This window comes from Hydra viridissima, unplaced genomic scaffold, assembly GCF_058129835.1.
Source record: "Hydra viridissima isolate aposymbiotic clone 2 unplaced genomic scaffold, HvirCarnegie_v1 scaffold_2, whole genome shotgun sequence".
Lineage (NCBI taxonomy): Eukaryota > Metazoa > Cnidaria > Hydrozoa > Anthoathecata > Hydridae > Hydra > Hydra viridissima.
In genome coordinates, this window is record NW_028324301.1 from 20,466,640 (window position 1) to 20,491,675 (window position 25,036).

General features: G+C 28.3%; 1 protein-coding gene and 2 pseudogenes across 4 annotated transcripts; 1 reads left to right on the forward strand and 2 right to left on the reverse strand.

Moving 5' to 3' along the window:
• Positions 1-1,221: 1,221 nt before the first annotated feature.
• LOC145190640 (centrosomal protein of 135 kDa-like) lies at positions 1,222-14,240 on the reverse strand. 2 transcript variants are annotated; one of them, XM_090079521.1, is made up of 24 exons: positions 13,532-14,240; positions 12,856-12,984; positions 12,164-12,445; positions 11,436-11,586; positions 10,940-11,001; positions 10,726-10,860; positions 10,543-10,632; positions 9,498-9,584; positions 9,349-9,411; positions 9,092-9,265; positions 8,768-8,836; positions 7,653-7,920; positions 7,314-7,524; positions 6,469-6,637; positions 6,175-6,285; positions 5,946-6,077; positions 5,592-5,744; positions 5,372-5,482; positions 2,956-3,009; positions 2,366-2,514; positions 2,189-2,293; positions 2,060-2,109; positions 1,753-1,892; positions 1,222-1,323 (listed from the first exon to the last, which is right to left on the reverse strand). In XM_090079521.1, the coding sequence occupies exons 1-24, from the start codon at positions 14,222-14,224 to the stop codon at positions 1,291-1,293; spliced, it is 3,621 nt and encodes a 1,206-aa protein (XP_089935647.1). In that variant the 5' UTR covers positions 14,225-14,240; the 3' UTR covers positions 1,222-1,290. The 2 variants fall into 2 exon arrangements, with proteins under 2 accessions (XP_089935647.1, XP_089935648.1); XM_090079522.1 differs by lacking the exon at positions 12,856-12,984.
• Positions 14,241-16,685: 2,445 nt separating this feature from the next.
• LOC149892374 (uncharacterized) lies at positions 16,686-19,340 on the forward strand (annotated as a pseudogene). The gene is made up of 3 exons (XR_016450354.1): positions 16,686-16,738; positions 17,095-17,487; positions 17,557-19,340. The product of XR_016450354.1 is annotated as an uncharacterized LOC149892374 (transcript).
• Positions 19,341-21,757: 2,417 nt separating this feature from the next.
• On the reverse strand, positions 21,758-23,767 carry LOC149892375 (uncharacterized; annotated as a pseudogene). The gene is made up of 6 exons (XR_016449685.1): positions 23,740-23,767; positions 22,965-23,127; positions 22,825-22,889; positions 22,416-22,513; positions 22,179-22,260; positions 21,758-22,090 (listed from the first exon to the last, which is right to left on the reverse strand). The product of XR_016449685.1 is annotated as an uncharacterized LOC149892375 (transcript).
• Between the last annotated feature and the right edge of the window lie 1,269 nt (positions 23,768-25,036).

Genomic DNA, 25,036 nt, shown 5'->3' on the forward strand with positions numbered 1-25,036 from the left:
TTTTCTATTCTTTATTGCTGTCCCAATAAGTACTATAATGTTTTTACAATATATTAATTGTATGGAGGCTTTGTCAAAATTGATTTGTTACATCAAATGATCGTTTAAAAACTCAACTTATTTACCCAAATTGTCTCTGGCATTACCCCAAATTGCCTCTGACATTACTTTTAGTAATGTCTCTTCCCTTTCAGCTTCTAAATATGCTAACAACCTTTGCTCCGTCTATTATTAACTCTACAGGTGTTTTTAAATCTATTTCTTTCTGAAACAGGGATTTTTTTAAGAAATCATACTTAATATTGAGAAAAGTACTTTAGCAAAGCTTTTAGTTTGTTCAACAGCAAGGGTAGGGTAATCCGGGCCTAGCAATAACCCTGCACCTTTTACTTTTACTAGACCACATATAAAACTTATGACGTATACGTAAACAGAACTTATTTTTATATTAAACAATGCGCCAATTACGTGAATAAAATGCGCTTTCAAAAAACATGATCGCATACGTAGTAAGCGCATCAGCACGCAAAACTTCTCTTTAACTCCTGACTTAAATTCCTCGACAACTTTGTTTTGATATAAATTATGTTCATATTTAATGGTTAACTTTACAATTTACTTTACAACTTAATTTAACTTTTTATTTTTTTATAAGCAGCCGGGTGTTAGACGTTTTCTATTTTTCCAAACAAAATTAATGATTTATTTTGTTCAAACTGTACTTTTTCCAGTCGTTAGTAAGCAAAACTGAATTTCTGATAAGCATTGGAATTTTGAAGTTCGAAATTCGATGATTTCGTAATTTCGGATGTTTCGATCTAAATTTCGGTCCGAAATGTATTCAAAATTGGATCGAAACTAATTTCGAGTCGAAATTTTTCCACAAGTTTTGAGTCGAAATAAATTTCGTATCGAAATTTATATTGAATTTCGAAAGACGAAATTTTTAAACATTACAAATTCACGAATTTCGAAATTACGAAATTAAAACTTATGTTTAATTTCGTGTCAATTTCGTTACTTTCAATGACCCGAAATTATACGAAATTTTTTCGCGAAATTAAACAATCCAAAAAATCGAAATTTCGTTCTCAATTTCGATCCGAAATTGAAACACGAATTTCGTTTCGTTTAATTTCGTCGATTTCGAAGGCCGAAATTCCCATGCTTAATTTCTGAGTAAAAGTATTTTTACCAACAAAAAAAAAAAAGTTACATATATATAAAAAAATATATTTTCTAATATGTACAATTTTGAAATATATATTTATGCACAAGCGTCATGGCGTGTCATGTATTTTTACCAGTTTGGGACGAAAGCGACTAAATGTAAAAACAACTGTTATTCAATGAAAATTCAAGGACTAAAAAAATTCTTTTATTTGTATCCATCGTTAAATAAATTCAACTTAAAATATAAACTCTGTCCAAAAAAAAAAAGTTTTCTCTTTATTATTTCGGGAAGTTACGGTTTGTATTAGAGTAAATATAATCCTCCCACCCTCCAGCCCACTCCCCATTAGCACCCCCCTTCCCCATTAGCATCATGGTTTAGGACAAAACTGTTTAATACTTATTAGAATGTTTGAAAATTTTCCGACTTTTCTTAAATCATAAGTAGAAAACTTTTCTGTTTTTGATGTATATAATATATACTTTTGATGTATGTATGGTAATGTATGTATAAGTTTTATGTTGTCTATCCTAACAGTCATAAGGTTCAGTCAAAAAAAAAGAAATATCTGTACTAACTGTGTTCAAAGGAGAGTATGAATGAAAACTAGAATCTGGAGATGAAGCAACATTTGTAATACTCCTGGGTGATTCGCTATTTCTTGCAGTATTAGATGTTTCACTCGTGTAGACATCCGGGGATTTGCTTTCTCTTAAATCTGTTAAATAAAAACAATTTCATGCATGCAATTCCAGTATGCAAGGTAACTCCAGTAAAACTCCAGTATGTAAGGTAACTGTTGATTTATATACACTAAAAGATGTTTACATAAAAATAGACATTTTATATGTCAAAGAAAATGCATTTACACGGAAAAATTCTTACCATGTAATGGAGACCTTGTTTGTCGCCGTAGATCATTTTGAACAACTTCTCTAATAAATAAGAGCACAAAATGAAAATTCTACAATTTTTTTGTTTAAAATGTTCATAAAAAGGTTACTAAAAATATACTTTTCAAACTTTACTGCAGCCAGCTTCTTTCTCAATGATGCCACCTGCTCTTGTAACAGAGCAAGTTGTTCGTGGAGGAACTTGTTTTCGTTTAGTTTTTGCAACCTAGAAAGTAAAACAAATTGTAAACTTCTCAAGTAACCAAACAAATACATTTTGTTTTAAGGCAAAACTTACTTTTCGCGTTCACATTTTTTAAGTTCATCTTTTAAAGTGTCAATTTCTAAAATTTTTTCCTCTAGAGAATTCTGCTCGAGGAACTGCTTCTCACGGTTAGTTGAAATAATTTTTTCAAGTGGTTCAATTTTCCCCTTCTCTTGGATAAACTACATTTTTAATCAAAAAAAAAGAAAATTGGGTTAGAAAACTTGGTTTTAAAGAAATAATAAATTTAATAAACATTTTTAGTCATTTCTAAAATGGTTTTTATGATAAAGGTTATAAATATCTCTCATTTTAAAAAATGCAAAACTCAGTAATTGTGTTGTGACTACTGAATTTTGAATTTTTATCAATTTATAAAAACTTTTTTTTAAGAACTAAATTCCTTTTGAATTTAGCTGTCAAAATAAATTGTTTACATATTTGAATAATGATTCAATAACTGTCAGTTAAATTGCTAAACAGTTTAGCTAAACTAGTGTTTATTGGATGTCTGGTCTTGTGGATTTTTTTACAATTTCATCAAAGTTTTCTTAAACAAAAGCTCTATACAGACAAAGACAAGAAATTTTAAAAAGAAAGCATTTTGACAAAATTAAAGGTACCTGTCTTTTGAGAACTTCAATTTCTGCTCTTGCCTCACTTAAAAGTAGTTCAAGCTACAAAAAAGAGCAGAATGTTAAGTAAAAACAGTTTTAAATTACTTGTTTAACTCTAAAAATTAGCAAAAATTTACAAATTTATCAAAGATGATTTGGATTCCAAGATTGTAATATTTTATTTTAAAACTACATCGTATAGTCTCATGACAGAGTTTTAAATTATGCTTTATTCATAAAAAAGTTTATTTAGGGAATTACAGCAAAGAAATGAGTTTTTCTTTGCTGTAATTCCCTAAATAAAGGCCTCTCAACATTTAGACCATTTCAAAATCCATTTCAGATTTTTCAAGTTTATGAATTGTAAATGCTTAATTTAAGAGCTGTAACTTTTTACTGGGTCCTTGTCAACTTAAATGGTTGTACTTGTGATTTTGAAATGGGATTCAAATGGGATGGGATCAAATTTCAATGGGATGATAGATTTTAACAATTAGTTAAAGATTTTCTAATCAACTTTTAAAAAATTTTTGAAGTTGTTCAGCTCATACTTTTTGCTGAGTTTTCAGGGCTGAATTGATCTTAATATAATTGTTGCAATGTTGTTTAATATGTTTTTAACTTTCATTTGCTAATCCATAACTTTTGATGGTTTGAAGTTGTGAGCAGTTTAGCATTCATGCTTTTGGGAAGAACTTGACTTCATGTCATGATTGATATAGAGTAATGGCAGCTTGCCAAATCTGGTCAAAACCCAAATCAAGAGTTTCTTACAGTTTAATTGAATAATTTATGTCAATTTAAATACAATCTTTTACATAAAGATATGAAGTTAAGTTAAAAGTCAAATTGATATTGTTTTAGTTAAGATAGATGCTATGGCAAAAGATGCCACATCTATTTTATCATACAAATAAGTCTTACAAAACACATTTGTATTTTTGCAGTAAATTTCAACAAAAATAAAAATTTTCTGGATGTGGAATATTTAACATAACATTCTTTAACCTTGATTTTACTGGCATGTGTCATTTTACTATCATGTGTCATTTTATTGTCATGTGTCATTTCACTGTCATGTGTCATTTTATTGTCATGTGTCATTTCACTGTCATGTGTCATTTTACTGTCATGAGTCATTTTACTGTCATGTGTCATTTCACTGTCATGTGTCATTTCACTGTCATGTGTCATTTTACTGTCATGAGTCATTGGGATAAGCTTTTCTACTTTTTGAACATCAATTAAACATATAGATAGGCTCTAAAAACTAGGTTGTGTATACTGTTCCAATTTCTATTCTATGTCTTTTATGAAAATGGAATAGTATTTTGGGACTGAGAGAGTATTATTTTACACCATCTTTAATAATTGGTTAATTTTGGATGTACAATTGAAACCATTTCATAGTTTGTTTTTTTTCTTTCTTTTATCAGAAAATCTTTTTTTTTATTCATTTTTAGAGCCTTTCACATACTAGGTTTCTTTTATGGTGGACTACTAGGTTTCTACTAGGACTACTGGGCAATTCGACCATCAATTAAACATAAACTTATTCTAAAAATTGGCAACAAGGATGATTGGTAACTTATCAAGGAAATGCTAATTTTAATACAAAAATAATGTGGAATAAGAAGTTTGTTGGGATGTTTTTAAAAGTACTATTTTCCTAATGTCTTCATTTAAAACAAGTAAACATTACTTTTTTAAAAAATAATTTCAAAAATTTAAATTATGGAATTATTTAATTTCATTAAATAATTAAATTTTTATTATTTTTTTTTTTTAAGTTTTTTAGACAAATTTTTTAGTTTAATTTTATAAATATTAAAAATAGAATAGAATTTTTCTTAGCCTTTACATAAATATTTGTAGTAACCTCTGTTGTTAAAAGAAAAATGTTGTAGTTACCTCTGCTGTTACTAGATAAGTAGAAAAGAAAAAGACAAACTTACATAAAATAAAATTACAGTCAGTTTGAATTTCATATTTGCCACATACTAACACATACACCCTTATAAGTTAAATAGTAAGAAAAGATTTTGAGGATCTTTTTTGGTTACAATTGTAAGACATTTTAAATATGAGCATACAAAACTTAAGCAGGTATACTTTTCTTGTACGTATTATGGGATAGCACTATAATGTGATAGGAATATAACAAATATAAAATTTAAACTCAAAACCTTCTCAATCTCCTTAGATTTTAAATATGAGCATACAAAACTTAAGCAGGCAAAATATACTTTTCTCGTTTAAAAATTTTTTAAAATAGTATTTCCCCTGTGAGAATTATGAGAGAAATAATTCTTTTAGCCGAATACTAATTTAACTCAGTTTTCAAACTGTACATCATGCTTTAGAGGTTGCATATAATGTGATAGGAATATAAAAAATATAAAATATAATTTAAACTCAAAACCTTCTCAATCTCTTTAGATTTCTTATTGACTGTTATAAAAAGTTCTTCTCTTGTTTGATCTAACTTTACACACAGGTCACGAACAGCATACAATTCTTCAAGGATGGTTTCCTAATACAAATATATTACATAAAAATAAAAAAAAAAAAAAGAGAAACCACTGCACAATAAAACTAAAAATATGAGAGGTTTGCTTTACAAATCATGGATCATAAAAAACCTTTTCTTCGTTGCATGCAGCAAGTTGAGCATCAGTGTGGAGAATAGATTCATTTAAATGATCTAATTGCTTTTCATAAGAGAGTTGAGTATTTATATGCTGCTCTATGTCAGCTTCTAATAGTGCACATTGATCTCGTAAATACAAAAGCTCCTAAAAAGCAATAACATTCTTTTTTGCAAAAATTTATTTTATTTATTTTACATCAAAGAAAAATATTGATTTGTTAATTAATTACAATAATTTGATTTCATTATTACATTATCATTATTTTTACACAATTTAATATTAATACTGGTGTGACAATCTTTCATGAAACTTTTACCTAAGTCTCACAATTATTGCTAGACTTACTTGTTGAGTACTGTTAAAGCTGCATGCAATCTTCACTTTACTATCTTCACTCTGTTGGACACTACTCTCTAATATGTCAGCTTTATTACTAAGTGTTTTGTACTGAAGAAGCAAATCATCTTTTTCAAGCTCCTGATTCAAATAAATACAGAAGAAAAAAATTCTGAATACTTTCTAAAAGTGATAATAATAAAAAAAAGGGGCATATTTCATTATTAACTATGAATACTTTTTGAGCAAGAAGATTTTGTATTCTTGACAGCTGCATCGCATACTCTGAAACTTCTTGTTTTAAACGTTCCGCTTCCTCTAATGTATATCTTAAGTCTTGATGAACTATCTGTAAATATTGAGTGTAAAATGTATCATTGTTGTACGACAATAATTTAGTATATTTATGATCACTGACAATATTTTATCAGCTTCACACTTTAAGAAGTTTTAAATTCCTAGAAAATAAAATTAATTTTTTATTTCTTTTAATTCTCAATTATTCTCAAAAAGAATTTGTTAGTATAAATACCTGATTTTCTTCAGTCATGGTAGTAAGATCATCATGCAAACGCCTATTTTCTTTTATAGTAGCAGCTCTAGATTGAGAAACACCTGCCAACTCCTCTTCCAAATCCCGTACTTGCTTTAACAAACTTGATATTTCACGATCTTTTGATGCTAACTGCTGTTCACGATACCTATTCATAAATATGTTTTAAATTTTATTTATTTTTTTTTTTTTTGCATGTACTATATATTTGCATATTGTTTATACCTAAATATTGTATATTGTTTATATCCTGCATATTGTTTATATTTATGTAATATCCTGCATATTGTTTATTTCTTAATTGATGAATGATGACTTTGTATATTTTTGCTAATAATAAAGTACAACAAATTTGATTCAAAAATCTCTAAATTACAAAGTATAATTAAATTAACAATTTCTTTAAAAATATTTTTTGAGTAACATTACAGCATGTAATTTTTACTGTAATTCAGATTGATTGTAATTCAGATTCAGAATCCAAACGCTACTGTTTGGTGTACAAGTGAGTGCAATGTTAACTATTATTGTAAGATAACTTTGTGTAATGATTGCACAAAATTATGTGCAGAAAAGAATATTGGATTGTTTGAACAATTTGCTTTAAATTATTTACATTTTCTTCTTAAGAATTTATGTTATACTTTTGATGCATTGGATAAGCATACAGAAAAAATATTTAAGCATTTAATTTACATATTTAGTATATTAGACAAGCATGCAGAAAAACTATTAAAGAGATTTTCTGTAGACTGAGTAAAAACTTTTTTATTAAGTAGTATTCTGAGGGATTGTTATGTTATAAAAAAAAATTAATTACTCACTTTAATTTCTCATCTATCTCTTCAAAGGTGATCTTGAGATGTGAATCAGCCTGCTGCTGCTGTCGCAATTCTGAATTCATTTTATCCAAATTTTCTGCTTTATCATCCACTTGCTGCTGAAGCAAATCTCTTTCTTTATCTAATCGGGCCACTACTCCTTTTAACCTTGCAACTTCTTTTTTGCATTCACTATGGCGATCCTCAGCTAAGTCTGAAGTATGAAAGATATTTTTGCAAAAACATTTTAAACTAAAATGTTCCTGAAATTCTAAACGTTAAGTTTTTATAACACCTTTTTCTTTAAGTCTTTGTAACTCTTATAAATATTAAGTTTTATACCACATTTTTCTTTAAGTCTTTGTAACTCTTCTGTCAAATTTTTTAATTCATTTATTTTGTCTTTCGACTTCCTTTCAAACTCGTTGCATGATCGATCACTTTTCTCACATAGAAGTTTGCATTTCATTAATTCAGCTTCTTTGTTGCATAATTCTTCTTTAACTTTAAGTAGTGACTTGTTTGCTGATTTCAGTTCATCCTCTAACTTTTCAATCATGCTTTCCTTTGGGGTTATTTGGAGTTTTAGCCTCTCATTCTCAGACTCAGCCTAAAAGCAAATTTTTATAGAATCCAAAGAACAAAAAAAATCCTTTAAAGAACAAAAAAAAATCTTACAAGAGCAAAAGAATGTATAAAAGAACAAAAGGTATTAAAAGACAAACAAAGACTTTATAAAATTTCATCTAAAAGTTACTCAAATGATTTGCTGCTAAAACGAGTAAGCCTAAGCAACCTTAATTGATATATTCTGGATTACAGAAGTATTTTTTCATGCTTAGAATTTAAGAAACAAAACCACAATATTAAGCAATTACAGCTAACTTTAAAAAGCCTAAAAATTAGAAATATATGTAATATTAAGTACATTTAAATATACACTTTAATTTTAAATCAATTAGATTTTTAACATTTGTCTTAATCTTAATTAGCTGAGTTTTATATTTTTGTTTCAACATTTGTTGCATTTAGAACAAAATGCATCCAAAATTTTACAGTGAATTCAAGAATTATTTTACTTTTGTTTATTTTATAACAAATTTAATAACAAAAAAATTTTAAAAATTTATCAGTATTGTTAATGAACATTAAAAAAAGTTAATGAAATTTCTTTATTTCTAATTATCATATTGGAAGAAAACTATCAAGATAAATTTACAGTAGAACAGTACATGTTGTCCTATCCATCTAGCTACAATTTACATTAAAACACTACATGCTGTCCTATCATCTAGCTACAATTTACATTAAAACACTACATGCTGTCCTATCATCTAGCAACAATTTAAAAGAAGAGCTTCTAGTTAACAAAATTTGCTTAAAAAATGTCAATGGTTTTTTGTCAAAAGTGGATCTTTGATTATTGATCCCTAAAAAACAAAGGCCTAAAAGTTCACCTTTGAAAGCTGCTCTTCAAGATTCTTTTTGTCTTTCTGTTGTTCTAATAATTGATTTCCTTGTAAGGACTAAAAGATGACAAAAGATAATAAAATAAAGGAAGATCTTAACTCATCAAAAGATCATCAAAAGATCTTAAATTTTATCTTCAACAGAAGATAAAATTTAAGATCTTTTGACGATCTTTTGATAATTCTACAGAATTACACGATGACTTTTTGTCTTTAGATCAATACAGAGAACAATAAGAGGATTCCTTATTACAACAGGACTTTATGAACTTTGATTGTGAGATTAAACTTATTGTGTTATCAAACCCTAACCTGAATAGAATTTCGCAATGTTTGGATATCAATACGAGCCTTTCTTAAATCTGAGAGTGCTTCGTCTCTTTCTTTCTCAGCTTTTTCAAGAATGCTTGTTATTTTATCTGAAGTTGAGGATGAAGACTTTAATCTGGAAAATTTTTTTCTCATGCGTTGTATTTCATTAGTAGCCTGAAATATTCAAATTTTAGATATATCTAATTAATTAGCATATTTTTAGAACAAATAAGAAGACATCTAAAAATAAATACAACCTGCTCATACAGAAATTGCACATTATCTCGCTCAACAGTAACTGCATGTACATCATCTTGAATCTAAATATTCACATAATGATTCAAATTATTATTCTCTTAAAGATATACAATAAAATTAAAATGAAAGTCACAAGAAATCATGAAACCTTCACAAGATTCTTATTGAAGTTTTCAAGAGTTTGATTTAACTCATCACGCTCTCTGCGTAGTTTCAATATTTCCTGAAGTTCTGCCTGAAAAAATCAAGTGCAATCGAAAATGTATATACTAAACAAATAACAGTAGCCTAGAGTATATTTATTATAATAGAGCCTCAAAAGTTAAGCAGTTTTAAATAAACTTATCATCAACTTAATATCACCAGTCCTTCTAGAAAAAAATTAAGCAAAAAAAAAAATATCATTTTACAGTAAAAATTAAAAATGATAAGAAACCAATTCTACTTTTTTATCACTTTTTGTTTTCTCAACTTGAAATTTTTATAAATTTTTATGATAGGTAGTCATTAGCATCATTATTAAAAAAAGTCCATACTGGTATATTTTTTCTCAGTTGAGAAAAAATGCAAGTATACACTTTGATAAGTAATATATTGGCATATTTTTTCACAAATGATGGTGTAGATCCTGTTGATGTCAAGCAGTTACTGATCGTAAAGGCTTTTCAACAAAATACTACGTTCATAACTAAGTTTGAATCAATTTTTATAATTTTTAAACTGCTCCAAGACTTTTGTGTGCTTAAATTTTTCTTACTTGAAAGAGATTTTTTTAAATTAAAATAAACATTGGAATTTTTTCTGGTGCAAAATGTTACTATTTATAAATCTTCTGTAAACGGTTAAGTCAAATTGGAAAAAGTGATGGAAAAAATAAAATATCACTCTAAAACTTTTGCAATTAATAAAATATTTTTGTAATATTTATTGTAATATTTATTGTAATATTTATTGTAATATTTATTGTAATATTTATTGTAATATTTGTTGTAATATTTATTGTAACATTTTTTGTAATATTTATTGCAATATTTATTGTAATATTTATTGTAACATTTATTGTAATATTTTTTGTAACATTTATTGTAATATTTTTTGTAATATTTATTGTAATATTTTTTGTAATATTTATTGCAATATTTATTGTAATGTTTGAATTAAAAATTAACATTCATTAAACTTAAACAGGTAACCTTCTCTTGTGTTGGAGACGATAAGAGTTGCATTTTGGCTAACTTTTTGCTTTCACCCTTGGAATGATGTTCATTTAAGAAATTACCATCCTTGAAAGGAAATTAAAAGCATAAATGCAAAAATGACAAGTATTTTTACAAATGGATAAAACTTAGAACTTAACTATCGTTAACTTAACTTACTTTTTCAACTTTTTTATGGGTTGGACTCTTTATCAAATATTGATGCAGCATCTTTTGTAGAGACTCACACTCTTGTTTATAGTAATCTCTGTCATCTTCAATATTGTGCACCATTATTGCTACTTTGTCCGGAGACTTTAAATATATATATATTTAAAAAATCAAATCAGAAGCTTTTTATAACTAACTTTAAATAAATGAAAAAAGAAAATACCTTTTTCTGAAAAATTCCTTTTGAAAGTTTTAACCTCTCCATCTCCATCACAAGGTCTCTTTCTAATATCAAAAAAAAATTAAATAAATAAATTTATGTACTTCTGTGCAAAGTAAGCAAATAAAATATAATTATTTGTTGATCATATGATCTAATAGAAGTAATAAATATCTTAACAACAGAACATATTAGGATTAATAACATTTTTCACACAACACTTTCTTAATATTAAGGACTTAGATCTATTTTTTATTGTGATCAATGAAATCACCTGAAACTTGATCAAAATTCTAAATCACATACACATAGACCTTGATCTATTGTTCATTGTATACCTGAAACTTGATCAAAATTCTAAATCACATACAACATTGTGTTTGTCTTCAAACCAATGTCAGCAATACCTCTTTAAGTAGCATTAAATGCCAAGGTTTATCTCAAGTACTTTTAGATTTTTATGATCTTATACCGTCAATTTTTCAAAAATATTTATAACCTGCCATAGTCAACTTTGCATTTTTTTCCATCAATCGTTTTTTTTCTTTATTGTATCTTTCAAGCATTTGCGCAATATGCTCATTGTCACTTAGATACTGTTTTGCAGTCATATGTAATTGCTCATTTTCATTTATTAAGCTGTCTCGCTCCTATAAATAAAGTTTTTCTCATTGAAGATCATTTTTAAAAGATATTAATAAAATTATATATTTTTCATAAAAATATCAAAAATACTAAATTTTTTAAAAAAGACAATACAGAGCAGTTAATAGATAAAGTAGGATTTATTTAGTTAAAAATATTCAAAAAATTTTTTAAAAAATCATCATTACAATAGCATAAGTAACGGTGGCAAGAGTAGGTTACAAATAGGCTTTTTTGCAGTAAGAGCAATAAATTTTTCAATTCAAGTTAATTAATTATTGTATACAGTAAACGATTTTATAAAATAATTAAAGAACTGGAATTGAAAAATTACAGAAGAATAATGTCAAATACCTAAGGGTATGACATTAGGATCAAAGATTGTAGGGGGTAAATTTGATACCCAAAAACAAATAGAATAGACTAGCATATTATCAAAGAGAGAAGCATTAAAAAGTTAAACACAGAGTACAAACAGTGTTAGCAATTGTTACACTAGAAAAAAAAAAGTATTGTCACTTTGCAAAGATGTAAAAGATAAAGAATGGAGGATTGTCAGAATAATTAAAAAGTTTATGCAACCTTTTTAAGATCGTGAATTTTTTTATTTAAATCAGCTATCTTTAATCGGTTTTCTTCAGACTCATTTTGAAGAACATCTAATTGTCCATCTACCTCTTTATCCCCCTTATATTTCTCTCTTTCTATATCTTTGTAAACTTTATTCAAGACTTTTAGCTCTGAACACAACTCTTCATTTCGGTCCTTTAACAATTTAGTTTCAGCTAAAGCTTCAGAATACAAAAGTTCATTTTGCTGAAGTTTTTTCTCCATATCTCTGTTTGCTTGCTGTAAATAATCTACCTAAAAAATGTTTTTTAAAAAAAGGAATTAAAAACAAAAAAATTTGTTTATAGATTTTATCAGAAGCTTTGTTAGTTTTAAATTTCTTTTTTAGTTAGATAAAATTTTTTAAAAGATACTAGTTATAAAGAAAATAAATATTAACAGCTGTTTTTAAGACTTCTGATTTATGGTGTTACTTATACTAATGGAAAATCTCTGTCCTGATTGAAAACCAAAGTTTTTGAATTGATGTAACAGAAAACAAATTAAATCTGACAATTTTATAAACTTATCTAACATTGACTGATAACCTAAATTAATTTCAAGGTAAATACTTTTGCTTTTTTTGTTGTTGTTGTTACTAACAAGCCATTGTTAGTGATAACAAAACTACATAAACAAAACATAAAAAATTCTTGACTCTTGACCTGCATGTTTAGGTGAGCAACAACTCTATCACTACTACTTTTAAAATGATCTTTTAAGACAGCTTCAACAGGACGCCCACCTTCTAACACATCTACCAAGCGAGATATCTCTTGGTCATGGAGTTCCACCTAAGTTATAACTATATACATTTATATACACATATATGTGTAATACTATTATAGCCTTTTACTTAAGATATTTAAACAAGAAACACAAACTACAACTAATTTTATTTACTATGTGCCTGTAATAAAAAGACCTTTTAAAAGATGCAACATTTATCAGTGGGTGTGAAGCCAATGCTATTGCAATGGCACATTTATTATAAAGTAACTCTAAAATACTAACTTTATTTTATTTTATTAATGAAAAATAAAAATCATTTATAAAATTTTATCCATACATTTTCTTGCAAATAAAAAAGCAACTTAAGACCTTTACATACCTTTTATATTTATTTATTTTTAGATATAACTTAAAGTAAAGAAACTTGATTTTAAAAAGTGATATAAACTAATTGATGGATATATATATATATATATATATATATATATATATATATATATATATATATATATATATATATATATATATATACTTATTTAAAAGCCATCAATATAGTTTGATTTAACTAAACAAGAGCATCTAATTAAAAACATTTTTTAGTAAACCAACCTCTTTTTTAAGATTAGAACATCTCCTTTCCAATTCCTCATTCTTTTCCTGTAGTTTATCAATTTCACATGTCAACTCTTCATTTCTTGAATCAGCCATCATAAGAAGATCTGCCACATATGGATCATTGGGTATGCCACAAACCTTTTTAGAACTAATATCATTTGACAGAGGTAAGGTGCTATCGATATCCATTCTTGGACGACGAAATGGGATTGTCTTTTTTCTCCCACCAGGAGTTTCAACCACAGCATTCATATTTTTCTCTAACAATTTTTCAATATGATCACTTTTTTGTTTCGATTCTTTCTCAAGATTCTTAATGGTGTGAACATATTGAGAATTTAAAAACATTAAATCTTCATTTTGATTTTCAAGTTTTTTAAGTGCTTCTTTCATTTCAGTTGTAAGACTGTTGATTTCACTGTTAGCTTTCATTAGTTTTAAATGAAGTTCATTGTTTTCACGAGTTAGTCTGGCATTATCAATTCTATAAGGTTCACTGTGATCAATTGAACTTAATTCTTTTTCATGCTTATGCTTTTTAAGCTTGTAGTTTTTGAAACTTTCAGTGGTATGTATTAAATCACTAAACAGCTTTTCAACCAATGGCACAGATTCGATTCCCAATGGTTGTCGATAGCCAAGTTGATCTAACCTCTTTCTAAGGTTGACAAACTTTTGCTCTGTCATGACTAGTTATCTAAATTTATAATACATATATGTGTGTGTGTGTCTGCATACACACACACACACACACACACACACACACACACATTATTTGTTAAATTTTTTTAATACTTTAACAGCTTTATACTATTTTAGATTGGAATAGGCATGCAAAATGGTATATAGAACTTACAAACTTAATCTTAGGTTTTTCAATTTTTTGATTTTCACTCTTAATTTAATATCTAAATTTAAGTTTAAGGTTAGAATTAAAGTTTATGCAGTTACAAATTAATGTAATACACTCATCATATACACTGAGCTCTTTTAAAAGTTTCCTAAACATGAATACACAGCAACAATTATTCAACGTCTGCAGTAGTTATTGTTACTAAGATTCTTTATAAAAACTGTTAGGATTTTTAGTTATAGAAAAAGATTTTATCATCAGATGTAATATATAAGTAGCTAAAACATTTGTTGTTATAAACGCGGAAGGATGTATTAAAATTGTAATCAAATTTTCGCGGGCTGTTAAGCGTTGATTCCATCCGAACAATTTCATGTTTATAATATTTATTCAAAAGGGACCTTCCAGAAGTATACGACCTCTGAAAGTAAAGGTGAAGACTGAAATCAAAACCCCATATTTAAAAAAGTGTTAAAATCTTAAAGTACTTTGAATTCTTATGGCTTAACCGAACTAAAGAATTTAGAATAACTGACAATAAAAATCTCTTCAGTTCATTTCTAACCATTATTTTTAACCGTTGTTTTTTGTTTGTTTTTTTTTGAATTTTTGAAGGTGAGGTTTTAATAAAGGTTTTTGTCAAAAATATGTAACCTTTAAAAGTATGTAATCATTAAAACTATAATATTAAAATTTCAGTCCATTCAATGAAGGCTTAGTGGTTCATTAACTCCTAAGTTTTTAATTTACCGTATGCGACCGCAAATTTTATAAAAACTTTTTTTTTTGACAAAAATAAATGTAAAATGAAAACTTGAAGTCGACTCCTGAACCAGGTAGTCTGGATATAGTCCTTGGGCATCTTGTCCCACTCCTTCTTGAGAGCAGCCTTCAGGGTGTTGACGTTGTTGTGGGAAAGTTGACAAGCCCTTGACTCCATATACGCTCAGATTGAATAATGAAGAGGTGAAAGATTTGGAGATCCAGGAGGCCATAATTCTTTTGACCAGTGTTTTAGGAGGTTCTCCAAGAGCGACATTTGGGTCTTTTGGGATGTATGTGGAGGTGCTCCATCCAGCTGGAACACAACATCGTCATTTGCAGAATAGTGGGCATCAATCCAGGCTTTTACATGTTCTCCAATCTCCAATGTCAACTTTCTGACCATATTTAATGTAGATCGGAAGTATTTTGAAGCCATCAGAAGAAATGAAGCCAAATATCATAACTGAAGCTGAAAGTTTGTTCTTAGATGCATATTTTACATGCTCTGGGGCTGCCTAGACTGGTTGATGATAAATAAAACAATTGGCTTTGCTGTTTGAGACAGAATCCACGGTAAGCAATTTCTCATCTGAGAAGATAATGGTTGTTGGTCTCTTCTTCAGGAGGCTCAGAAGTTTCTTTGATCTGTAAAATCTTTTTTCTTTGACATTTTGGGAAAACAGGTGTTTCTTAATACTGGCTCTTAACTTTGCCTTCAGATCCTCCTGACCACATTTCTGATGGTGTCATTACTGAAAGGTAGCTCTTTAGCTATTTTCCTCATTGACCTTACTGGATTTCGAGAAATTCGACCCTTATCTGCCTTGATCAACTGAGTCCGAACTGACCTCTTCAAACCGCTGCCAGGTTTCCTCTCAAGATGATCAGTCATTTGAAAATGTTTAATCACAGTGTAAACAGTACTCAGAGGCTTGTTTAGCTTCTTGGCAAAATTTTTGGGCGTGGTGGAATTCATGGTAAGGTTAATAATGGACTTGTTTTTACTACTCGTCTTCACTTTTTGGCTGTTTTTTTCATTTATTTTTATTTTAAAAGATTTTTGCGTCAACAATAACAAACTGGGTGCTTAAAAAATAAAAACTGAACATTTACTTTGGAACCACCAAACTTATTACGAAATTTGTGGTCGCATACCGTTTCTCTGAAACAATTATAAAAGCAAAACTTTTCTGATTGATTTCAAAGTTTTAAGACTCAAGGAATGCACAGTGGGCCAGGTGGTAGACAAAACCTCAAAAAAAAATATTCGAAATACTTCCAACTACTTAGTATATTATGTATATAAGAGCATAATGTATGGTTTAAAACATTATTTGTAGTTTGATAGTACATCATAAATGTACAAATATCATTTACAATTGAATATATTTAGAAATTCATTTATTAATTTTTATAATAGATATATCACCTACAACTATGACAATGAATAACCTTTAAACTATTTAACATATGCAAAATTAATTGACACATTATTAAAATTTAATTTTATAGCTTTACGAAAAATACCACCACAAATTCCAAGGTCTTGTATTAAACTCACAGTTTCATTTTGAAATATAAAGGCAAGATTCTTATTTATAATATCAAAGTATTATATTAAAAGTGGCGCATATAGTTTAGAACCTGCTGGAACAGCTTATTAATGTTAAAATAAGTTAATACAATATATGTATAGCCTGTTGGTGGTGTTTAATTCTGCTCTTAGCTGCCCCTTTAAGTTTGGTAAACATTTAAAAAAAGATATTTTCGTAAAATGCTATTCGCGACAAACCTATTTTTTTTGGTTTTAGGTAATAATAGGTGCTGTGCTTATTATACTGGCCTAATTAAATGTAGCTGAAATGAAAATAATGGCCATATTCATGTTATATTAGTTTATAGTGGTTGCACTAATTATGTTAAAATCGTTTTTTTGTAGTTGATATGAAGATAAGTGATGTCCATAAACGTATACGGCATGACCAACTAAAACCTAGTGATAAATCATTTTCTTTGTCTGTAGAAGCTATTCTAGTCTCTATGAATTTGGGTTCTACTGGATGTGCTGCGTTTTTAAAAGTATATCAAAAGAAATGGAAGGATGCAAACCGGGGAAATATAAAGTTGGAAATATAAGGAAATATAAAGCCTGCATTCCTGGATTAGGTTCTTTGAAATGGTATTACATATTGGATACAAGCTGGAAACTCAAAAGTGGCAGTCTAGAGCTATTGAAGATAAGGAAAATGTTAAGCAAATGAAGAAACGTATCCAGACAGAATTTATGAACCAAATGGGACTGGTTGTGGATTTCCCAAAAGTGGAGGATCTGGTAAGTGAAATTACATAAATACTTGTATATGAATCATCAGGTTAACTATCACATATATGCAATTTGTAGGTACCAGTAATGATAGAAACACCGCCCGACGAGCCTTTGCAGACTATCAAACAACTGCCAAAATTTTGAAAGTAGATGAAACTCTTTTATTTTATTTTTACATCATTCTAGTCACTTTATCATCTGGATTTGAAATTGGTACTGTCAAGTTTAAAGAGTTTTGTATTACTGCTCTTAAACTTTACATATCTAAGTATTCCTGGTATTACATGTCACAATCAGTACACAAAATTTTAGTTCATGGCCATGCCATTATTGCTAGACAGTACTTGCCAATTGGACTGATGTCAGAGGAGGCACAAGAGGCCCGCAACAAGGATTTTAAAAAGTTTAGGGAAGATTTCAGTAGAAAGACTTCTAGAATAGATACAAATCGCGACCTGGTTAACAGACTACTTGTATCTAGTGATCCTGTCATAACATCATTAAGAAAAGGTCATAACAAAAATAGTAAGAGTTTTAAAAAAATCCCCAGTGAAGTTCTGGCTTTGCTGAGGGAATCAGCTCCACCTTCTTCTTATTCTTTGTAGCTAAACACAATTTGTTGTTTGATTTTTGAAAAGAAGTTTGATTTAAAAAAAAATTTTTTACTAAGCCTATTAATTGTAATTTTGTTATTAAAAATTAAAATATTCTTGATAAAAATAAATATTATTTCATGTATAATGATTATTTATATATCTAAATGGATTTGGGGAGCAATTGGGTAATAATTAGGTTTTGTCCACCATATCCTATATATCTGGCCCACTGTGGAATGGTCTGACTTCTACAATAATAGTTGTTTTTAAAAGATCTTTTGCTTTTTTTTAGATCTACATGCGTATACTAGTATTTCATTACTTATGTTGAAAGTTCGTCCCTTTTGTACAAATATTGTTTTAGTAATCAGCAAATGTAAATTTTGGCATGTGGTGTTTTAATTGACCTAATATATTTAGGATTGCAATTTTATCATGGATAATACAGAAATGAAATTTTCATGAAATTTTCAATTTTAATCTGCTGGTTTTGTAGATTTATTAAAGTAACTATTTAACTATTTAGAATAAAATAGACACAGCTTGTTATAACAAAAATATTAACTTTTTCCTTTGATGTGATATTAATGAGTTAACCATAGGTTTGCCATCATAAGATTTAATTGGTGTGCAAAGTTACATGGCTGCATATATTATTACGTTTTAGTTTATTTGATACAGTGTAATCGTATTGAGATGAACTTTATTTGCTAACTCGCTCCAAATTACAATGGCTTTGAAGATCTTGGAATCATTTTTTAAGTTACAATAGATTTGAAGATCTTGGAATCATTATTTATGAGCATGCATAGATAGAAGGAAAAAAACTTTTGTGTGAACTATACTTAGAGACCAATTTTTATTTTTAATTTTGATGATAAGTTGTGTTTTCATCAATTAAAAAAACAAAAATGATTCTTATTTATTTGTTTTAAAGAGTGACATCAGAGAAACAATTAGTTGCTTATGACGGTATCTTTTTTTATTTTTTTTTTATGATAACTTATAAAAAAGCAAATACGTTAATACAAGCTTTTTCCTACTTTTGATATACACACATTTCTCAAATACAATTAACGACTTGGACGAAGGAGAATAGCCCTAAAAAACAAAAAAAAGAGGAGGTTTATTGATTTGGTTTGACATGATCGAGTGGCATCATGTATAATTTTTATTTATATGGCGGAAAGGAACTCACACAAAGAACATCATACAGTCATCCCCAAAAAAGTGCTGAAGTGGTAGTCAAGCTGTGTGGAGAATTACTCATAAATGAAAACGAACTTTTCTGTTTCGGTTGCTGTTGTTTCAATATTAGGTTCAAGTAGGCATCAGGTTTTGAATTTACTTAGAATGCTAGATAATTTTAAAATTAATGACTACATCACAATTTTTTTAGCGTCCCCTAAGCTCAATATTTTTTTTTATTTCTTAACACATCCACTAGTAAGAAAAGTTCGAAGATTAAAATACCCTTTTAGCCTGTATATCTTGCTAAAAAAAATCAAGTTTTTTAAGAGTGAATAAATAAGAAAAGCTGTCTGTAACAAATAAATTAGAATAGCTGTCTGTAATTTGTCGAAGGATTTTAAAAATTAATGTTGTTTATAATTACCATTGATCATCTTTCAAGCAGATCAATCTTGTTTATTAACGCACAGGCTGATGTCAAGAAAGTATGTATGTACATATATATTAAAATGTATAACACACATGCACACAGAGTTTACTGTTTGTTTTTTTTTATTGTAAGCTTAGGCAATCATTAAATAAAAATTATTTTTATAACTCTTCACAACAAGTTCATCGCTGAATAATGGGGTTTTTTCTATATTCTATGACGATCTTACCAACTTTAACAAGAAAAATGCCTTTTAACAAAAATTCAGTGTAAACCACTTTTGCTAGTTGAACACAGTTTAACGAAGACCAATCGCTTCTTTTGAAAAAAAGTCTAAATTTTGCAAGAAAGTATGTTCATAATGTCTGTAAAATGTTCCAACGAAGAAAACGGATGATTAGCGTCATAGGGATTTTTAATTCACACCGTAATTAATGATTAATTGTGAGTTAAATATTGCTGAATTGTTTATCAATAAATAGTTTGTTAATTATCTCAAATGTTTACATTTGTATTTAGTATTGTAAGCGACGATTAATTTAATAAAGCTACAATAACGCTCAAAAATTTAGCACACATTAGATTTAAGTTTCATTTTTCTTCTTTTAATTGAATTTTTAGGTGGTAAACTTCTTATGCCTCTTCTATTTTTTTTATTTACAGTTAATTAAAACATACCTTATATAGAAAAAAAAATTGAAAAAAAATTTCGTTATTTTAACCATCTATTTTTAACTTAAACAGAGACCGCTAATTAAAGCGGTGTAAAAAAGCCGCTCATAAGTTTAGCACACTTGCACTCCTATTGCCTTTTAACTGCCGCTTTTTACTTTTTGACGTCAAATTTTTACTAAAAAGTAAATTTAGCTTTCCTTTTTTACATAATAACTGAACAAAAGTTTCTAAGATATACATAGTATGTGTTAACTCATTTGAAATAAACTTGGTATTTTTCGCTTAAATTTTGTCCATAATTTGACCAATAAGATGAGAAAAAAAATCAATTAGCACTGAAATAAAACGTATAGTAGGACTACATCTTGGTGGTTTCAACAGTTCTGAAATAGCTCGAACTCTTAAGTCTGTATCTCGTTCATGTGTACTCAGGGCCTGTTTATATGGAAAGCGGGCTGGCTCGTTTGCCGAGCCAGCCCGCTTTCCATATAAAAAGACCCTCAGAACAATTCAGAAATTTGAAAAAACTGGTACTACTGCAGACAAAAACCGATCTGGACGACCAAGAATAACAAGTATCACCAATGATAACAGTATCTATAGAACTACAAGAAGAAACCCTAAATACTCTGCCAAAGAGAGTTGCACAAGAAGTAAACTTAGCACTAAAAAATCATATCTCAAGACAAACTGTAAATAGAAGATTGATTGACCGAAAACTTTGTTGCTACGTTGCTGCCAGAAAACCACTGCTTAAACCAACTGATCGGTCAAAACGTATCAAATTTTGTAGTGCTTTTTTGAAAATGACTAATTATGAACTAAGAAGAATAATATTTAGCGACGAATACAACTTTACAGTTACTAACCGAAAGAACAGAGTAATTATCCGAAGACACTATAATGAGATGTTTCATAGTCGCTTCATTGTGCCGCGACTACAAGGTGGTGGAAGTTCAGTAAGCATATGGGGTTGCATCACTTACGACGGCCCAGGTCTCTGCTACTTACCCAGCAGGCAAAAAGATGTCTAAAATGCATCTAATATGCATCTGAGAACTGGTCTAAAAGATGTCTGAAATCACGTCGTGAATGAACGCTAAATAGACGTCTATCTTATAGACATCTTTTAGATGCATTTTATTCGATAAAAAAATTAATCAAGTAGACGTATATTGCACATCTTTTATGCATCTAAAAGATGCACTTTTATCAAATAAAATGCATCTAAAAGACATCTATTTAGCGTTCATTCACGACGTGATTTCAGACCTCTTTTAGACTAGTTTTCAGATGCATATTAGATGCAGTTTAGATATCTTTTGCCGACTGAGTTAAGATTAAAAAGTCTTTAAAAAATTACACAAGTAAAGAAACAATTAAGTTCAAGTTGTTGAAATTTATTTACCAAGATTATAAAACAAATGTTTACAATAAGAAAACTATAATTCTTTACTGAGTCCGCCAACTCGCTGTTCCTCGGCATCGGTATCTAAAATATAATATAACAGCATGTAAATAAATGCACTAATGCTTTAAAAGACATGTAGAATGATTAAAAAAATCTGTTTACATGAAACATATATAAACTTTCACTCGACTTGTTGTCAAATTTCATAAAAACATTAAAGATATGAGATATAACACGTCTTTCTGGAACAAAGTAACCTTATTAAGCTGCTTTTTCCTATTTATTAACCTCTTCATCTTCAATTATCTGAAGAAGATATAATATATAACAATTATAATAGCTAATTTAAAAATATAATTTTATTGATTTGAACAACAATGTATCACCAATTTACCTGTATTAAAGTCTTTTTTTTTTCTGATTACGAGCAGGAGCATTTTTCAAAAAACTTTTGTCAACATTGTATTCACAGGAATCTGTCAAAACGAAAAAATTTTAAAATATTCAACATAATTTACTTTGGTATAGATAAAGAAAGGTGATGGAGACAAAAATACTAGTATGGCACAAAAATGAGCTAAAGAGTACATTTTTAATTCAAAGAGCAGTTATATACACATTAAAACTATACCTCGTAAAACACTCCAGATATTTACAAGATTTTCAAGACTTATTTTTTCCCCATCACCTTTTCGATTTAATTTAGATTGCAGCTGATTGGAAATTGACCTGATAGATATTTTTACAATAAACTGATATATATATTTGAATATGTAAATGAAATGACATATTTGAATACATGAAATAAACTATTTGAATGAACTATAAATTGTAAAATTTTGTAATCATTAAATTTAAACTCCAAACAAAATTACTTTTGCATGTAGATACTGGTTTAAATACCTACAGTAAATTACTCAAAATTTTTATTATTTTCAAGTTACAAGTAATTGTTAGTCAAATGGTCAAAATTATTTGTTTTTAAATGCTATTTAGTTAAATTTCTGATTAACTGAAATAAGATTGGAATTGTCATTTACCTTCTCATGATCATGAAAACATGCTCTCTTGGCTTTCTGCCACCAACTATTTTCAAACTATCAAGCTAAAATATACAACATATAGAGTTAATCCTGAACCTTCAAATAACCCATACAAAAACAAGATAATTAGATCATACCAAGTTATTATATTCTGATTTGTCCTTTTGATTATTATTAGGTGCTACCAATTGGTCAACTGATTCTAGCAACTTCACCCCAGTTGCATGAAACTTTACTTCAACGAGCTCTTTAAAATAAGTTTTATTTTAGCCAGCTCTTTGAGAATAAGATGTTCCACTTCTATAAATAATTGTGTATTTGTGAATAAAGGTCAGTAGTTACCTCAAAATTATTATTTAGCTCATGAAACCAAATAGCAAAAATATCCTATTAGTTGTTTATTAATTGATCCTAACAATGTTTGGGTACATACCCCCTAGTGACATATCCAGGCTGATTTTGACACTGGTATACCGGTTTGGGTACCCAAAATATTCTGCCATAACTCCAGATCAAATTAGTTAAAATAAATATAATTCATATATAAGTTCTATTTAGAGGGTAATGTAGACTGTTCTGACAGCATTCAAAGTATTTGGGTACTGATTCTGAAATTCAGAAATCAAGGACCTTTTTTTTCTGCAAATATTGCTTTTTGGAAAAATGATTTTTTTTACAAATATCCATACAGCTGTGCGCTGACTGTTTTTTTTTTTTTTTTAAATGGTCCTCAAAATAAAAGTTGAAATTCTTTTTACCTGTGTCCCTAAATAACTTCTAGATACATCACTGACCACCAACATTATACAAATGCAAAAGAAAGGAATGAATAAAATCAAACCCCAAAAAAACATATCATTTGTTATTTTATTCACTCCCAGTAGTTGGCATAATAATTTTTAAAAAACTTACTTTTTATATCAGTGTTAACTTCTTGCATAGAATCAGACAGCGGCAAAAGATGCAGACTGGAATCCTAATAAAAACAGTCTGGACTGTAAATAAACTACTTTTCAATATTGTATCTACAAAATAACTTAATGCATGCAAATTATCAGTTAAAAAGGCTAAAATGAAAATAAAAATTCAGGTGCAAAAGAGAACCTTACTTTGACAGATAAAAAACTAAAAAGTGACATACTACTCTGCTTTATTACATACAATTATTGATAACTTCCACTTACTTTTCTTAGGGTGTGGCTTAAGAGCAATTCTTGATCTTTCCTCCTGAAAAATTTTGGCTATCAAAGAGATTTGTTTAACTATTTATACTATACTTAAACCTGGTCAAATGCTAAAACATCCAGACAAACTTTTCTTCAAAGTTGAGCTATGTTCGTACTCATTAAGCTCATGGTTATCAGAGTATTCATTGTCAGAAAACAAATACTCAACATAGTTAGAATATTCCTCAAATGTCCTTTCATTCTCATACTATCTCCTCCTAAGATTCCAACATTAAGTATACTGTCTAAAGATACAAATGAGGATTCTAGTAATTTCTTTTATTCCTTTTGAATCTGCGACGTCACTGTTGGTATGAACTTTTTGTAAAGGGCATAATTGTATCTAGATAAAAATGTTTTTATTTCAAGACAAAAAAAAAAGGCAAATAAATCACACCAGTCAAACTTCTAAAAACTCCTTCCTCTCACTGTTTTTTTTTAACTATTTTTCTTAATGGAAATGTTATGTGCACAGCCAACCACTAAGGCAGTTTTTAGCGTTATTAAAAACAATATATATTTTTATAAAAACACACATATTAAAATTACATTTTAATCTACAAATAAAAATATCAACTTAAGAATAACGTTCTTATCTTTCAGATCATGAAGTGATTTTAGTAAAATGTTATGCACTGAAACCATAAAAATATTTTGTCGTTATATTAGCAAGTAATTTGTAATAGCATGTAATTTTATTTATTTAAAATTCATTCAAAATTATTATCATTATGATTTATGTTCTTCATAGGTTAGTGTAAACTTAGCTACGTATAAATTTTTATTCCTTTCTAGAAACAAGTTTCCGCCATGCACGTTTCTTTAATGGCGGTCATTTGTAATAATCGTTCTGTAAAATCGACTGTCTTTAGTTAAAATTTCTTCTTTCTCTTCAACTGATCTATAGAAGACATTTTAAATGCATCTATATGTAACCGAAAAGAGATATCTATGTTTTAATCTTGTTTATACCAATGATATAT

What these genes read in the sequence shown, in the direction of transcription:
- LOC145190640 (XM_090079521.1), bottom strand. Translation starts at nt 14,224, where the DNA reads ATGACAGAGCAAAAGTTTGTCAACCTTAGAAAGAGGTTAGATCAACTT. An exon ending in TGCAAAGTTGACTATGGCAG is followed by an intron (nt 11,002 to 11,435) that starts GTTATAAATATT and finishes TTTTGATATTAG; the next exon opens with AAAGAGACCTTGTGATGGAG. An exon ending in AAAATCTTCTTGCTCAAAAA is followed by an intron (nt 6,078 to 6,174) that starts GTATTCATAGTT and finishes TATTTGAATCAG; the next exon opens with GAGCTTGAAAAAGATGATTT.